Raw genomic sequence first — 17,523 nt, 5'->3', positions numbered from 1 at the left:
GGGGGGGGGGGGGCGCTGCCTGGGCTTGAGCTGCCTCCTTCCTCTGCTTCAGTGAAGCATGGCCGGGCCGCGCTGCCGAGGGCTGGTGCTGAGGGGCACTAATCTGCTGCTGCTGTTACATTGCAGGGCTCGGGATGGACTTTCTGACACTCTTCCTGATTTACTTGGGGTTTATCCTCACTACTGTTGCTCTACTCTGCGTCTGCTCGGGAAGGAAGGAGAGTTTCCTCACAAGAAGTGTCAACGGTGCAAGTCAGGTAAAGATCCGAGCTTTCAGAGCGATAATCACCGCCTGCTCTGGTAGTCTGTCCTCGTTTGTCGTGCTAAAATTAGCGTGCTTCTCCTCCATAAAACCCCTCTGGTATCTGTGGTTGGAGTGATGATATGGTGTGTTTCATATTTCATCCTATTTTGACAGCTGCTCTCAAGTAAGTGCTAATTGGGTTTGGAAATAGAAATACGCTTCATTTCGGCTGATGAAATCTTGCCCAAGCAGGTAATAAAAAACCATTTGTGTCTCACAGCTCCTGCTCCTGCGAGTGCCAGTCTGGCCGGCCGCAGCCGCCGCAGGGCAGGAGTAAGGATGGAACTTCTCCCGGTGCGAAAAGTGCATTGTTCAGTGACACCGTAACATGTCAGCTTTGAGAAATTACGTAATCGTGAAGCTTCAAGTCTGCAGTTCTATGGTATTTGCTGCTTGCATCAAGGGGAAAAAGGTGGGGGACAGTTTGAGAATTAAAGTAGGGAGACAATTATAACTGGTAGCACATATTTTAGGGGATGCTTTTTAATGGGAGTCTGTAATAATGCTGCAGGCTGTTCTTTCCTAAGAAAGAGGGAGGAATCCCCTTTAAAAGGGGATTAAGAATTGGCATTTTATTGTAAAAACAGGGAATGAATTGAAAAGGCACTAGCTTATTTCTCTGTCTGGGTTGTGTCTGAATGAAGGGAGAGAAAAGGTGTAGTATTCTTGGAAGGGAAAGGATAAGAGAATTATAATTTAAATTGTAAATAATATTTAACTGTTTACATGAGTCTAAACAGACTTTGTTAGTATTAGTATTATACTTTATTTTGCTTTATAGACACACAAATCACTGCAGAAAAATGTATTCTTTTCCCACATTTCTTAATAGCAGCTTCTATGAAACGTGTGTGACAATCAGCAATTAAAATACTGTCTGGAGAATTGTAATCAATACTTGTACACATGAAGTAAATCTAGGTAATCCTAAAGAGTTTCTCTAGAAACTGTATTTTAAATTCATTTCTGACTGTAATTAATGAAGTGTATCAGCCTGGAAGTTTGTTGATGTTGTTTGACTGCATTCCTGTAAGATCCTTTCAAGTATTCATTGTGAGCAATAGGAAATCATGAACTGGCACAGAGCAGAGCTGTTCCCAGCTCTGTGACAAGCCAGCTTCCCCCTGGCCTGCTTGCCTCGCTTCCAGCCGTTCGGTTGGGCACGATGGTTGTATTCATTGTGCAGGTCGTCTTGTTTTCTCCAACTTTTGTCATCGCTGCAAGCAGAAATCCTGTTTGTGAGAGCCTTTTGCTTTGGCACAAGGAGTGGCTGAAATACAGGGGATTGCTGTACTGTATGTGGGGGAATAATGGCTTGTGAATGTAGTGTTGGATTGTACTAACAAGTAGTTAATTTAAATTTGAATTTTGCAGTTGCACGCAGGTCACTTTTCTGTCTAGTTATGTTTCCTATTGCAGTACACAGCCTCTTTTTAAAAAGGCTTGTCACTTGAACTGCTGATACAAGGCATACAAGTTAAAAGAAAAATATTTAACATCTTCTCAACTCTACATATGCTTTTTGCCTTCTGGTCTTTCAAATCTGAGACAAGAAGCTCTCACTGCATATTTTCTTTCCGTGTCAACTAGAAATAGGCTCAGTTGCTCCAATTCCTCCACCACTGATGGAGCGGTGTGTTGCTATAGAGATCTGTCATCTTCTGAATAGAGTCAAACAATTCCGCAGTCACAGACTATGGCTGAGGATTCACTGAATGAAGACAGGCAGTTTTCTTCTTCATTGTGTTTAGCCGTTCCTGCAACGGCAGTTAGACAGACATGGAATTATCAGACAGGATCATAGCTGTAGTTGAAGAAACTGTGGATTATTTGGGTTTGGTGGGGGGTTTTATTTGTTTTTTGGTTGGGTTGGGTTTTTCCTTTTACTGGAGGATAGCAGGCTTTATCCCTTTGCTTATCTCTGCTTGCATCTGTCAGATGTCCTGATGAAGCATATTGTAGTTCAGAAATTGCTCAGTTCTTTCCCCTGCTTAACCAGCTACCCAGTCTATAACCCGATATAAGCTCCTTATAACTTTCACATGTTAATCCAGATACATTTGTTTACTTCCAAGAACATGGAACCTCACTCCCATTTTGGAAGCCCCAGCAATATGTCTGCCTGTATTCTCAGGAGCTCAGATGCCCCTGAAAATGAGCTTCCTTCCCCAGTGATACGGCAGATACATAACTGAGGGATTAGATGCCTTGTATTTTTACCTGAACTTCCCACAGGGCAGAAGCAGTGTGCAATTTGGGTAACACAGTGTTTTCATTTGCTTCAGGTATTGTCATTTGTAATCCCCACACAGCTCCAGAGAGTGACACAGAGGGCACTTCACAGGCTCTTCCATACAAGGTACTGCACTTCTATGCTTTTAGCATTGTTTTTTACTAGTATTTCTGGTTACTGTTGGTGAGATGTTGCCACCATCAGAGCTTTCAGTATTACCCTTAGATATTCTCTCTTCATTAAGGGTGCTTGTCAGGGATGACAGATTCCCTTTAAGGTTTGCCACACTCCTGTCATCTTGTTCCTTGCTCATTGTTTAGAAGATGGCACCCTGAAATATTTGAACATATTGACAAACAAAGATAATGTGGCTCAGTAGCTTCCAGTGTAGCAGATGTTAGTCACCCTGGGGGGAGGCTGCATCCACATGAGAATTACAACAGGCTCTCTGGCAGCTGCAGATTGAGTTTAGAAAGAGCTAGTGATCCCCATCCTCTCCCTCAAATCCCGTTAGTTTTAGCCCAGCAGCTTGGATGTCCAGGTGGCTCAAGGGGAAGCTGCATGGCTGCCAATGTGCAGCCTGCTATATTAAGGTGAATTTTCCAATTTCCTGTAAATTTTGGTGCTTTAGGATCTGCTTCAGGAACTATTTAAATACCTTCCCTCCAGATGACAGACACTTCAGGGGCATAACATCTACAGCTGTCGCATGTGTGCTGTGGTTGTTTTGCTGCCTCCTGTGTGGATTCTCTGCTCTTAACACAGCCCATGAGACACTGGTCACGCTGCCACGGGGGCAGTTGGCAGCAGAGCGATTCCCTGATGAGCCTGATGTGGTTGTCGTTGCTGGACCATGCTGCGTGCTGGAGGCACTTTGATCTTCCACGTGCAGCCTTTGCCTCGTTGCATTAGAGTGAGAGATTTTCCAGCTCATGCAGAAGTCCAGGGAGGTGCAGCACTTGAGGCTGTCTACTTGTAGCCCAGCAGTTGAGAGGAGACCCCGCAGGATCCTGCTGGATCACACCCAGAAATGGTGGAGAGCGCAGTAGGGGAGAGCTTGTCTGCAACGGGCTTCCTGCTGTAGTAAAAACCCACATCACTAGTTATTTAAAACTCATAATGAAAGTCCAGTAAACTGACATATAATGCAGAGAACTGCGGCAAGTGAACACTGCTCTGCTACTGCGTGGCTTATCTGAGCACCTGTTTGCTGGGTGGCTGGACGTTGCTGCTCAGTGTGATGCCCCCAGACAAAGCTGCGTGCTGAGAAGTTGTGCAGCTTGCCTCGCAGAAGCTGTAGTCTGCTCCTGCCACACTTACTCTGTAATGGCTGCTTATATTATTACAGGGTTTTTTAAGGTTTCCTTTTGCTGGGGTTTGCTTTGCTTTCAGAGCAGCGCACAGCAATTGTTTTCTGGCAGAATGTTTTGGGGCCTATTGCTGTGGCATATTTTGTCAGTGCTGAGGGTGCTCTGTACTTGACTACTGAAAGGGAAAAAAATCAAAAGGGCACAACAGTAATGGAATTGAATTTAGCTGGCATATTTAAAGGAGTGTATATGCGAAGAAGAGCAGGAGAAGCCACTGGATGGAGAAACCACTATTAATATGCAATCCATGCTAGCCTGAAAACCTAAAAGAGATGTCCCCTTGCATTTGGAAAGTCTTTGCTGATCACCTCTGAGTGTACTTGACCTGTTCATCAAGATGCTGAATATGAAGTAGGCTGTCCCCTTTCTGTTACAGAAGCTGTTTGTTTGTTGCCCTGCATGTGGCCTTGCAAGCTGCAGTGTATGGGGAATACACATGGGAAGTGTTTGTGTACTGCTGGGAGCTTCAGTTCCACCTCCTCCTCCTGCTGCTGCCCTACCTGCTGCTGGCTGGGAACATGGGCTGCTTCATCCTCTGCTCCCGGGCCAACCCTGGTAAGCTCAAGCTGCTTGTGAGCAGTAGTTGTTTGAAAACAGAACCTAGAATGTGTTACAAACCCCATTAATTTTGCTATTTTTCTTGTTTTTTTCACAGGTATAATAACAAAATCAAATCATGCATCGTTGGTTAAGATTTATGCATATGATGGTGTATTATTTCAGAAAGGCGTCGTGTGTCCTACATGCAACATGGAGAAGCCAGCCAGATCAAAACATTGCAGTAAGAATCTTAACTTCCTTGATAAGTGTAACAGTAATACTTTCCCAGATTAATTCTCCATCAATAATTGAAGTTCACACCACATCTGTTCTGTTATCCAGCTCGATGGGTTCATTTTACTGGGGTCCCAGATCACAGCTGCCCTTTGCCCATTCGTGGAGCTGTTTAGCTGCTATTTCTTCTCATAGAAATTACCAGTTCCAAGGGTATCATCTGGGGTCAGGAGCAGACAAGCTTTTTAGCATCTAGAAGTTAAAGGAAAAATTATCACCTGTCAAGACGTGGGTTCAGGATTTTGTGTTTCTCTTGCAGAATTTGCTGTTATCATCTAAAATAAAGCTGGGAGCTGCAGCCTCTACCTTCCATGTGCTTTGCTGGGCAGTACTGTCAGAGAAACAAAAGTCTTTGAGCTGCAGACTTGGTGAATAAAAGAAGAGATGAGATCCATGTCTTTGGTTTTTAGTATTGGGGTTTTGAGGATATCCAACTGAAATTAATGTTTGCTTAAAACATTTTGCAAAAAGCTATCTGCTAAATCATGACCTTAATTTTCAGATGTTTTCAGATGAAAAACTATCCCAAACTGTGTAAAAATCAAATTGATTCCTTAAAAAGCAAATAACTGAACTGTTTTGTCACTCACTCCTCATCAGGTTTCTGCAGTATGTGTGTGCATCGTTTTGATCACCACTGCGTGTGGGTCAACAACTGCATTGGTGCCTTCAATGCAAAATATTTCCTCCTGTACCTCTTCTCGCTGGCTGCCACAGCCGCAGCCATCGCCACCATCACGGCAGCGTTTCTCATCCAAGTGGTGCTGCTGTCCAATATGATGCACGGGAGTTACATCGATGAGCAAGGACAGGAGCGCGCTGTTGAGATTCTCTTCCTTGTTCAGGTGAGTTTATGCTGTCTGGGTTATCACTGACAGAGGGGTCTATCTCGGTCTTTGCTTTCAGCAATATTGTAAGTCCACCTGTGCTCACAAGCAGGATGTGGGCAGACTGCAGCTTTTTTACCAATTTCATGTAGCTCATTAAGATTAGAAAACTGCCACTGCAGAATACTTTAAAAATATGAGATTTTTCTCACAGCACTTCATTCCACTCTCCCATTCTTCAGATTTCTTGTCTCCAGGCTGCTTTCACTCAGCAGATCTGGTTCATAAAGAACCACTTTACATTCCAATGATCATCTACTATATTAACGTTTAGGAAGCAGTTGATGATCCTTGAGTTATCTTCATGGAGATTTTAAAGCAGGACCCTACTACCCTGGAATTTACAGACTTGAATATTTTCTCTCACCTGCGAGTAAAGGGTGACTTGGAGTCCTTTGCATTTCAATCCCCTCAATCCCTTTCTGTAGCATGAGAGTGAGGTGCTAAGTAGTAAATGCTTTATCTTTCCCTCATCCTAGACAACATCTGTTTCTTCCTTGGGACTCTTAGAAAGGAATCTTGGTCAGGGAATGCTTGCTCATGTTTGAGCAGTACCATTAACCACTCCTCAGTACCGGAATTCAGCTCAGAGAGCTGCTTAAACTGTTATGACAGCAAAACCTGAAGTTGTACCAGATTGTAGCCTCTTCATTTGACCTTTTTTTTTTTTTCAGATCTGCATTCATGCTTTTTTAGTTAAAAACCAACAAAACCCAAGGAAAACTCCAATATGAAATGCAGACACTCAGAGATGGATGAGTATAGAAAATGCTCCTGCATATTAGCAGGGCTTGTGAGGAAATACACATTCTGGATTCCATTTCTGGAAATCTGGACCATCACTGAGCAGGATGGGGATAGGGCTATGACCTTGTTTCTGGGGCTGCACACTTATGCGTGTGTATGGACCTGCATTTCAGTTGGTGTGTTGTAGTGGTCACTCGCCTCCATGTGATTTAACATTCCAACTTTTTAACTAAGCTATTATTTTCTTTCTTTGCAGCACCTTTTCTTGACTTTTCCTAGGGTTGTCTTCATGCTTGGGTTTGTTATTCTTCTCACCCTCGTCCTGGGTGCATACTGCTGTTTCAATCTATATTTGGCCTTAACCAACCGAACTTCCAATGAATGGTATAAATCCAGAAGATACAGGTGTTCCCACCATCTAACGTTGCAGCCTCATGACAGACAAGTTGTCTACAAAAACATTTATTCTAAAGGAGTCTGGATGAATTTAAAGGAGATCTTTAAGCCTCCTACAGTATTGGAAAGAAAAAAGACAACATGAAGATACCATTCTTTGTATGTGCATTTTAAAACTTTTTGTAAGACTTTATTTCAGCAGCATTTGATGCTCTGAACGACTTTTGTAAAAAGATTACTGTGTTTCAGTTAAGAATTTGAAAACTAAGTTTTCATAAAGTTGACCAGTGTTGAAAAAACTAAGAGTTCTTCCAAGTCTATCTGTAACACTACTCATACTGCTTGTGACAGGGGCCTGTTAGTCTTTTCCGACACCATCACAGTACAGAAGCAAGCTGGGCTAGAGTTAGGTTCAGCTAAGGAACACATACACAAGGAACGTTTTTTTTATGGTTACTGTTTTGTATGCTGCATAATATATACAACCATGTAACAGACAAACAGTTCCTAAGGCACTTTGGTATGGCTTAAGTACTCTTCCTGCAGGAGACTTTACAGAAACATAGCAATGTCACACATATGGAAGTGACATTTATTTGTCAATTTTTAGTTTGTTTTTTTTTTTCCCCTGCAGGGAAAATAATAATGCACAGCTGACTGCAGTATTCTGATTAACAATGCCTCAGCAGAGCACTATTGAAGATACTTCATTTGGTGAGATCTGAGGTTAAGCTTAGTCCTCTTGTTTCCTTGTTAGAGGGACCAGTAGTGGATGTACTGGTATTGGTATTGAGAGGCGAGTTTGGTCCATCTTGCTGAAGTGAATCTCTCTGCATGCACTTGCAAGGAAAGAGCTAACAAAGAGCTGCTTTGAGGAAGCTTCATCTCTTTGTATGTTTATCTGGCAAATTATTAAGCCATTACTATTAACAATATGTAGAACAGGTTGCACATATTTAGCTGGAAAAAACCAGCATGATTATGGGCAGAATTGGAATCTGCAGAAACCATGTTCTACTGCAGATTTGTACTACTATGGTACACCTTGATTGTAGCAGTAGTTGCCTAGAAAGGAAACTACTGCAAGTGCCACTTCTCCTTACTTGCCAAGTCTCTTTCTTGATACTTATTTTCAGCTCATTCAAAATAAGATGCCATTTCAGCCTTAGAATCATGAAAATGGTGAAAATCTGGACACAATTTCAGCATACTGAAAAGGGTATCAGAAATCTGATGGAGCTCTGGCCATACAGGTCCTGGCAGATGCCTTCTGGCATTTCTCATCTCTGTACCATTGTTGGATCTGTTCACAGCAAGAGGCTCAACTCTCTTTTGGGCATTTCTTTGTATTTTGAGCATTTTGCAGCTGCAGAGGTTACAGTTGAGGCTGTTTCTAGGGCTGTCCACCTGCCATGACTGAACAGACCACTTCAAGAGTGACATGGCCTTCCACCCTGTACAGGAATTCTCTAGGGGAATGCCAAAAGGCAATTAATTGAGCAGTGTCCCTCACAAGAACCCTCTGCCTTAACAGCAGAAGACAAATCCCTCCAAGTAGGGATCATCTGAAAGATCTCCAAAGCATCGATGGACTCACTGCTTTTAGAGGCTTGGGCTTGTTCTGGGAAGAACAGCACGTTTGACTCGCCCAGTGATGAGGGTTTCTGAAGCACAAAGTGGCCCTGTTTTTTTCTCTCTCCAGTTCTTCTGTTTGAGTGATAATACAGCAAAAATTGGAAAAATACAGTTAACTTTAAATAACTTTATTTTTAAAAATGTCTTTATTTACATGCCGAATCTGTACAATATGCAATTAAAAATCCATATATGTTTTTTTTTTTTTTAAAAAAATCATATACAATATGGCTTTACACACCAACAGACTAGCTCTCAGAGCAGCCTGCCTGGCATTGCAAGGGTACAACAATGCATTCTTTCATAGACCAGTATGTAAGGCTACTTGTCCAGGATATAAAATAAAATACTGCAGTACCATGCCTTAGGAGGAGTAAAGTAGTGAGGTTAAAGGCATGAAAGTTGTTGAGTGGTGGTGAATGCACACCAGAACTCCTTAGGTTTGGTTTTCTTGGTTTAAATGCATATGATTAAGTAGTCTCTTATGAGACCCTATGTATTTGCTTTGCTTTCTGAATCCTTCTGAACACCAGAACGCTGCTGTCCTGTGGTCAGAGGTAAATGCTTTGCAAAGGATCTTCCTTTATTTGAAGCAGCTGTACAGAATATTGAGACTGTCAAATAGGGCCTGTTAGTCACTTCCACAGTATAACCATGCGGAGGTTTTTAACTACTGTTATTTCCATTTTAAACAGAGAACGTCTCAGGGATGTAACCATCCTATTAAGCCACTTACCTACAGAAGCATTCACTCTGAACAATTATAATGGCAAACTTAGGGCTGATCAAATTCCCCAAACCAGGGAAAAAGAGTAAGTTTTACATTTAACACCCACCACTCACTGCATACTGTTCATTACACAATCACAGTCTGAACCTCCACCTCCCCCTCCTGGGAGGCAATCACAAACTCTCCTGCATGTTCCATTATTTCGATGTCCTCGGATGCCACCATTGTCACTGTCGCTTCCTCGGTCTCGATGCTCCCCTCCGTGGTCAGCACCGCCCCTTCGCCGATGGCGGAAGCCAGCGTCATGGCCACCTGCTCCGTCAGGCTCTCAGGGGTAGCGATGGTGATAGTGTCTGCAGTGTCTGTGCTTACTTCAGAGTTCTCTGCCACGGTGACGTTCTGTACAATGATCTGGTGACCAGAGTTTGCTTGATTTACTATTTGTTGCACGACCTTCATAATGTGGCTGTCAACCTACATTTAGAGAAAAGAGGCCACATTATTTCTTGGTGTATCGCACTCTTAGAAGTACAGTTATCACCACAAACAGTGCAGACAGTACAACAAGCAGCACTTCACTCCAGCTTCCTCCAGCTGTTCACCAAAGTGCTCATGGCCCTGAGAACAGCAAAATCCTAGAACATGTCACACTTTGAGGCGCTGAAGCTGTTTTGCCAGCAGGATCTTCCTATGGGAAGTCAAACTACCATTTATAGAAAACTCTTAGGGATGCACGCCCAGACATTTACACTGACACAGTTCAGGAGCACTGGCAGCCCCTGACCTCACAGCAACCATTATTTCTAGCATCCAGGAGTGCGGGGCCCTCATATACGAAGCTGTGCGAGTCGCCAGCCACCATTGCTGCAAGGGTCTGGGTTTAACAGAGCTCAGCCAAACCCAGTATGACCAGGATTATGTTCTCATACAGAGAGGCTTGCAAAACTACAGAAGCAGGTAAACTAATTATTTGAAGTTGAGTTTATTTACGTGGACTTTCAGACGCTAAAAGTGATAAATTTCATCTATAGCAAGTCCCCGAAACAGTAGTTTATGTGGCTGCTTTACCTCATGTCTTGTCCCCTCTATTATTTCAGTAGCTTCACTGGTCTCCATGTCTTCAGTAGCAGTCTTGAAAGACAAAATAGGATGATTCCCTTTTTAGATTATTACAAAAATAATCTTCTATTGCCAGGATATAAGACACTAAGATCTTTTACAAAAGTCTTTCTGTTCCCCCCATGATGGAGTAACTACTCTAAAAACAACTCCTTGAAATTCCCTCCAAATCCCATTATCGAGACTTACTTAAAAGTAACACAGAGTGCTCACAACTAACAGAACATCCTCTCTCAGCAGGACTCAGCCAACTGGCAGATTTTTCTCCTATTGCAGAAAAACTGTGGTAGCACTAAAGGGGCTCAATAAATGAACTGTGTTATTCTGCACAGATGAGTACTGGCTCCTTGTCATGAAGGGGGAGAAAGCAAAATGTATTAATTCATTGCTTATGGCAGCCACAGCCAGTTAAAACAACAGAGATTATTTCAAACCAAGTAAGCTACATTGAAATACAGGAGAAGAGAGTAGGCACAAGTTGAGGGAAAGCTGAAGCAAGTTTGGGAGGACACAAAATCTGGTATAGCCAGAAGTTCTCAGTTTCAGCCTTCTGATGAACGACTGTCAGTCTTCTCTGCATTCTCATTTTCCTGCCTACGTTAAATGCAGAACTTAGAAGGGTGGTGAAGTAAACTCCAGGTGCTCTCCTGAACAAGATTAATCCTCCTTATTCCTAGGGTTGTGCAGGGAGGTATAGCATTGGCTAGATCCTATTGTATTTTCTCCAAAAAGCCAAAATGAGGAACATGTACAACTGCAGTTTTTACTGACAAAATATAGTGCTAAGGTCAGGAGGCAGCTGCTCACCCCCCACTCGCTTACCTCAATGATGTATTCCTGAGTATCCGCCACCACTGAAGAAAACTCGACCAAAACAGTGTGAGGATCTTCAGAAATGACTGTTGCAGCTAAGTTATCAGCTGACTGACTTTCCTCAGACACCATCACTTCTTCCACATCTTTCAAAGCAAGGAGGCAGCCACCTGAATGGTATTCCAAAAATGCCAGAAAGACAGTATTTTTCATAACCATCTTAAATATAGAAGTACCTGGAATATACTACACAGCACAAATGAGACCCCTTTAACCCCTCTAACAAGCGGCCAATGTCATCCCACCATGACAAGCCAACTAATGGCCTAGAAAAGGCCCACGTGACACCAGACCACAGAACTGAGCCTCAAGCAGAGCAACCATCCAGGACAATTTCAAAAACCACACAAGATGCATAAAACCAGACAGAATTTCAGAAGCCGTATGCAAAGAACATACAGTAAGATTTCTGGTGTATTTTAAGTCATGTATCTTTTCTGCTTATGCGTTACACTTCAGTATCTACCTAGGAAACTTTTTTTCTCCAGTAAACTTGTGCTTTCTTTCCAATCTAATACATCACCATTACTACCCTGAAGAAGTTTGAAGATCCGTGCTTAGAAGCTAAAGGAGCAGCAGGTCCAGTGCCACTAATCCTATCAAACAAAATTATCTGGGAGAATGTAACCACGTTTCCCTCACAGAATAGTCACGCTTTGTGCTTTTACAGGATTTCATAAAAATACAAAACTAGTATGAATTTAATGCCAAGAAAAAAAAATTGGCAAGTTTAATCATAACAATACGCACCACATCGTAAGTTTTATGGTTCTCTTGCCTCCTTCCTCAACACAGAAATCAAGTGCTCTCTGGCATTACTTTGTGAAAATGTTGATTTTCTCCCTCTTTGTGTACAGCCACTTCAGAACAGAACCACTTCACAGTTCGGGGTGGACTCTTGTAGAGTTTAGGGTCTGTCTTCCCTGCTCAGGGCAGAGACCACTTAAGCCAGAGTTTGGAGCAGAGAGCCTGTAGCACTCCCGCAGTTAGATTCTTAATGCAAATTCTGCTTTGGTTATTTTTTCCTCTTTATTTAGTTGATCTAGATTTTATATTGGAATTGTTTTATGGCTGCTCCTGCAGCATCGTTTTTGGTCGGAAAGATCACAATAGAAATAATCGTTGGTGTAGGTGAAAGAAAATACAACACATCTCCTGATGCAACTGAGATGCAGATAAACAAGTGGCCTTGGATGAAGCTCGTTAGACCCACTCTGAAAAATCATTATCATTCAGCCAAAAAGCAGCTTGTGGAAACCCAATTCTAGAACCGCCCCCTCACCCCAATGCAGACAAGCTTTCCCACCTCACCTTTGGTTTTTAAGTGCCTGTTGAGAGTGCCGTGCTCTGCAAAGCCTCGCCCGCACTTGTAGCACTTAAAAGGCTTTTCCCCGGTGTGGTGGCGGATGTGGCGGACCAGGGAGCCCTTTTCCCGGAAGCCCCGGCTGCAGTACTGACAGACGTAAGGCTTATCCTCTAAATGCGTTCGGAAATGAACTTGCTGGGCGTTCTGTACAGAGAGAAAAGGGCAGCTAGAGGGAACAGCAAACTCAGGCAAGCAGTACTGTAACTTCCAGGGTAGAAGTCAACATCTTTGAGGGCTTGTTCTCACGTAAGACATAATAAAGACTTGGTTTTATTATTATTATGTAGTTTTTTTCACACAGGAAGGAACAGTTTCTTCACAAATATGAAGGTTTACATTTGTCCCTCCTTTCTCCACTAAAACAAAAGGTCCTTCTGGAGCTTCAGATCACATAAGAGGCAGGTGAGCTGGCATTTGTTCTTTTGGGAGCAAAGCCTCTTAACTTCTCCCAAACCCTGGCTCTGGAAAGGAGAATCTGAGGGTAAAACTGTTGTGAGGGCGGATACCTTTGTCTTGTAGCGCTTGCCACACTTGGGGCAGGAGTACGGCCGCTCATCAGAATGCACCCTTCGATGCCCCTTCACATGTGCAATGGTCTTGTAGAGCTTGCCACACTCTCCGCAGCGGAAACGCCGTTCGTTCACATGAACTTCTTGATGCTTTTTTAGCAGATAGCCCTTTGTGAACTCTTTGCCACACTCCTCACACTTAAAAGGCTTGTAATCTAGAGAGGGAGAGAGAACGCAGTTGACACTTACTCCTGCTGGTTGTCCTGCATCTACTGCATGTTGTAACAAAATTGTTCCAAAAAAATAACCTGGGGAAGGAGGGAAATCGTATTTTCAACTGCACGCATGGGCTTCGTCTCATTTGTAAGTGAATTCTGCTCAAACGTTGCTCTTACAGCCTTTGGTGCCTTTCAGGCAGCAGTTCCAGCCTATCAACCCCAGTGCCTCACTAATCTATTTACTGGACTTCACACAATTCTGCTTTCAAGGACGCAGTGCAGGCCCTGAAACACAGAAACTTTTTTTTTTTTCCCCAAAACATACTTCTTTTACCCTCTATTCTAGAGCTCAACCAAAGTCACCCTTTCCATATAAGTGTGTTAAGCATCTGTTGATTTTGCGTGGCTAACAGCCACGTAAAGGCAAGGAATTTGGAACAAAGCAAGCTGTACTAAAGTCGCAGCAAGACACAGCACATTTGGACAACAGTATAAGCAGTAGAACTTTACCTAAATGACCTTTGATGTGTGTTTCAAGGGAAGTAGCTTCATTGAAGGCTTCATTACAGTGAGGGCAGATGTAACTTTTGTACCCATTTGTTCTTTCTGCGTCCGTCTATTGGAAAGAAAATGGTACAACTTAAGTATTTTTTTACTAGTGTGTACAGTAAGTATCACTAACCAAATTCCCAATTAAAAACTCTAGCTTTGACATGAAAGATATCTATATTGTTAACAGAAGAGACCACATGTGTGCTAATGCTACACTTAAAAGCATATAATACCACACAAAGACCCAGGCACAGAAAGAGATGCACTGAGGACAACATGCAGGGTGGTGAGGCTAACAGTGCTGTCCACAAGTACAGGCAAGGAAAAATTAATCTATTTATAGAATACAAACATACAGACTCCACTTGTTCCACTTCAATACACTGTTCCCCACACGGCTCCTCCTTTGCTTTCACCACTTCATTTTCTAGTTCTTCTGTAGCAGCTCCAGCAGGCTCATCTGGCTTCTGCATTTCCTCCACAGCGACTCTCTCTATCACAATACCAGAGTTCCTCATGGCCTGCCTCAGTAGATTCTCACTGTTCACTTCCCCCTCACACAGCAGCTCCTCAGGATGCGGCTGCTGAAGGGATAAACAGTCAAGTAATTAGCACAGAAAATACAGAGTTAGCTCTTTTTTTACAACAACATTGCAACAACAGTCATTCTTTCTAGAGTGTCTAAACTGTGATACAAGGTTAAAAGATCAACAAGGGAATGATCTTGGACAGGGGAGAGGAAGAGGAGGTGAATCTGTACTCTGAAAACACACAGTCCAAGGGATGATAAGCCTTTGTTCCTAGCAGAGTCTCGGAGCCAGGAATGGTCAACAAAATCACCCTCTCGCCTTCTGTATTGTGGTGAACCCGCTGCATCCCCCTGTATCCTACACACCTGCTGCCAAGCTCAGCAGCAGCAGATGGCCAGACAAGGCCAGAGTTTGCCTTCTGCATTCTCAGATGAAAAAGAAGCTAATTAACCATTTACTTCCACCACACAGATTTATTCCCAGCCCCTAACACAATTCTGTTCACAAGGTGAAATACTTCAAAACACTTCTTTGCATAAAACACACGAAGGGTATTGAAAAGAAATGACACTCACGTCTTGGTCCAGGGATTTTGCATCTACAACAGGAAGTTCCTGCATTTGGACGTGAACTTCATGAAGAACGTTGCCTTTTGCATCTGTCACGAGATGAATGACAGGGGAGGTCTCGATGGATTCACTTGCTATCGATGAAACCGTGTCTGTGTTTGAACTGCAGGATCCTTCAAGAAAAGCAGCACAATGAATCACTTGGTGTACTGCCACCCCTCATCACCCTCTGGGCCCTACACAAGATGTGTCTTAGGATATGAGGTGCCTGTTAAAGTCACCTTTGAACCAGATTCTCCAACACTTCACAGCCAACGCCTGGCTACATGCGCTTCAGGTTAATAGTTTAGCTCTATAAATTACTCTTTTCCTCTATAAAAAACATAAACTGAGTACCACAGAAATGTTTTTTTCTTTCATAACTGAGAAAGAATTTATAGTTCAAGTGCTGAGAGCATGCTTATTCTCATCGGATTCCAGTCAGGCACTGGTGGCATCACTGACCTGTTGGCAAATCATCTTTATTGACAACTATTTCTTTGTTCATGTTGAAGCGAATTTTTTCAGTGCAGGGTGTCAGAGATTTCAGGTGCCGAGTCAAAGCTCCCGATTCCCGGAAGCTTTTCCCACATTTCTTGCATTTGTAAGGTCTTTCATCTGGAAATGACAAGAATGAACACAACGGTATTAAACTAACCACTGCCAGCATTAGCTCGATGCAGCTTTCTACAGTGAGCTGCCTGTGCTCAGCCCAGAACCCCACGTTGCCTCCCAGCACCCCAAACATCAGGGAGCTCAGCAGGCTCAGCTCAGCAGAAGATGGAAAATAGCAAGAACTCTGAGTAGAAGGCAAGCTGGATAACCACAGACAGCAGACTGCAGCAACAAGGAACTCTTATTTTGGAGAACTGTCTTACCAGTGTGACGCCGATGGTGTCGAATCAGAGACCCTTTTGTCCTGAAGGAAGTTCCACAGAGTTTACATTCATAGTCCTTTCTGCTGCTGTGAGTGATCATGTGAGCTTTGAGGATGCTTGCCTATGGAAAGAATTCCGTTTTAAACGATGTTCCAAATGGTTAAGGATTTTACATGGCAACTGTAAAGAACAACAATGCTCCTTCTGAAAGCAGAACTTTCCTTCTGAAAGTGTAGTGTGCAGTAGAGAAGTGCATTGTTATCAAGTCTCGAGACGTCTTAATTAACAGCTAGCCTAAATAACTCACTAAGCCGAGCATGGTAGAAGTAATACTTACTGTTTTAAATGTCTTCTGGCATAATTCACATACATATCGCCCTTCCTTGTTAACCAGCAGTTTAACCTTTATCAGTTCTGTGGAAATATCCTGCTCCTGATCGTCAGGGTTGCCTTGCTCTTCACTGACTTCCCCATCAATGTGACCATTTGGGTTTTCAAAAACGTGGTCTCCTGCAACAATGACTTCTTTGATGTGCCCACTACCTGGGGAAAGGATAGGAAGACAGTTATGTTCTTTACAGAAAAGAGCTTTACACAGCTATATCAATTTATTGCTTCAGCAGTAGGAAGGAGAAACAGGTACTTTAAACCTGGAATACAGGTCTTTGCAAAGTTCTCATAATCGCAACATAAATATTAAAACGGACACTTCTGGAATGGAATGTTAAATCTAATTTGTGTTAATGTGGACAGAATTGCAAAGCTGGCCTAGGGATGCCTCTCGCACACCTCTGAGTTAACGCTCAGGCCCAAGTCCCTGTGCTCAGTAACACTGAGGTGTCACATACCCAAATACAACACAAATCCAACAGAATTGGACATCGGGCGAGTAAACAAGTTCCTAACCCAGCAGGGGTATAAAGGCAAGCGTCTCGGAGCTCACCTACTATAGCAGATGCGTTGCTGATTTCCTCTGCTATTGAAGATGCTTCAACAACTATATGAGCAACAGTTATCGACTCCTCGACAGAAGGAACGACCTGCTGTGACAGATAACATTTTAGCAGAAAAGTTTTATTACCTTTAAAAACATTGTATTCTGTTCTCTCCCCTCCAACCCAACAGACCGTTGCATCCTAATTATTTTCAGCCACGGCTTGAGGAGAAGCCTGCTGTCACCTTTTGTACTTCTTGGTTGAGGAGACCTGCCGATGCAGCAGCAAGAGCTTCTGGAACTCGCTGGCAGACCTTTTGTAATTTGTGTTGCACAAATTCTTCCAAGGAGGTGAACTCTGACTGGCAGCGACCGCACTTATGCACATCATCTTCATCTACAATTTAAAAGTCAGTCATCGGTTTGGGAAAATACGGCACCTATTAACGACCAGCGTTTACATCGAAAACTTTTGTTGTTTGTCCCGAGGAGCTCCTGAGCCCGGAGAGAAGGGGCCCGGGGGTTGCTGAAGGGTCTTTTCGCCGTTTCTGGAGCTGAGCGGGGCGATTCTCCCCCCCGGCCAGGCCCCGGGGCTCCGCTCTCGCAGCTCGGAGGAGGGACGAGGCGCAGAGACCCCGGGACCAGCCGCCTCCCCGCCCCCCACTGACAGAACCGGCACAGCCAGGACCCCCCTCACCCCGCGCCGAGCGCCGCAGGGGCCGGTTCCCCCGGGCCGGGCCCCATCATCCCCACGCCCCAGGCCCCGCTTTCCCCTCGGCTCCGGCCGGGCCCTGTCGCAG

General features: G+C 43.6%; 2 protein-coding genes across 2 annotated transcripts; one reads left to right on the top strand and one right to left on the bottom strand.

The window, feature by feature from the left end:
* The first annotated feature begins 11 nt into the window (after window positions 1–11).
* Window positions 12–8,755, top strand: ZDHHC4 (zinc finger DHHC-type containing 4). The gene is made up of 6 exons (XM_026859330.1): window positions 12–257; window positions 2,590–2,663; window positions 4,284–4,462; window positions 4,563–4,688; window positions 5,342–5,586; window positions 6,632–8,755. Exons 1-6 carry the CDS (start codon window positions 135–137, stop codon window positions 6,914–6,916), a joined length of 1,032 nt encoding a protein of 343 aa, XP_026715131.1. The 5' UTR covers window positions 12–134; the 3' UTR covers window positions 6,917–8,755.
* Window positions 8,756–8,866: 111 nt separating this feature from the next.
* Window positions 8,867–17,120, bottom strand: E4F1 (E4F transcription factor 1). The gene is made up of 14 exons (XM_026859204.1): window positions 16,995–17,120; window positions 16,917–16,925; window positions 16,733–16,829; window positions 16,127–16,332; window positions 15,790–15,910; window positions 15,377–15,529; window positions 14,879–15,045; window positions 14,130–14,357; window positions 13,732–13,837; window positions 13,001–13,218; window positions 12,440–12,638; window positions 11,078–11,238; window positions 10,205–10,267; window positions 8,867–9,610 (listed from the first exon to the last, which is right to left on the bottom strand). Exons 1-14 carry the CDS (start codon window positions 17,118–17,120, stop codon window positions 9,263–9,265), a joined length of 2,202 nt encoding a protein of 733 aa, XP_026715005.1. The 3' UTR covers window positions 8,867–9,262.
* Between the last annotated feature and the right edge of the window lie 403 nt (window positions 17,121–17,523).

Source organism: Athene cunicularia, assembly GCF_003259725.1.
Source record: "Athene cunicularia isolate RWA chromosome 14 unlocalized genomic scaffold, athCun1 chr14_part1, whole genome shotgun sequence".
Taxonomy (NCBI): domain Eukaryota; kingdom Metazoa; phylum Chordata; class Aves; order Strigiformes; family Strigidae; genus Athene; species Athene cunicularia.
The sequence above is the reverse complement of the archived record's forward strand: the minus strand, read 5'-3'. Positions and strand labels throughout refer to the sequence as shown.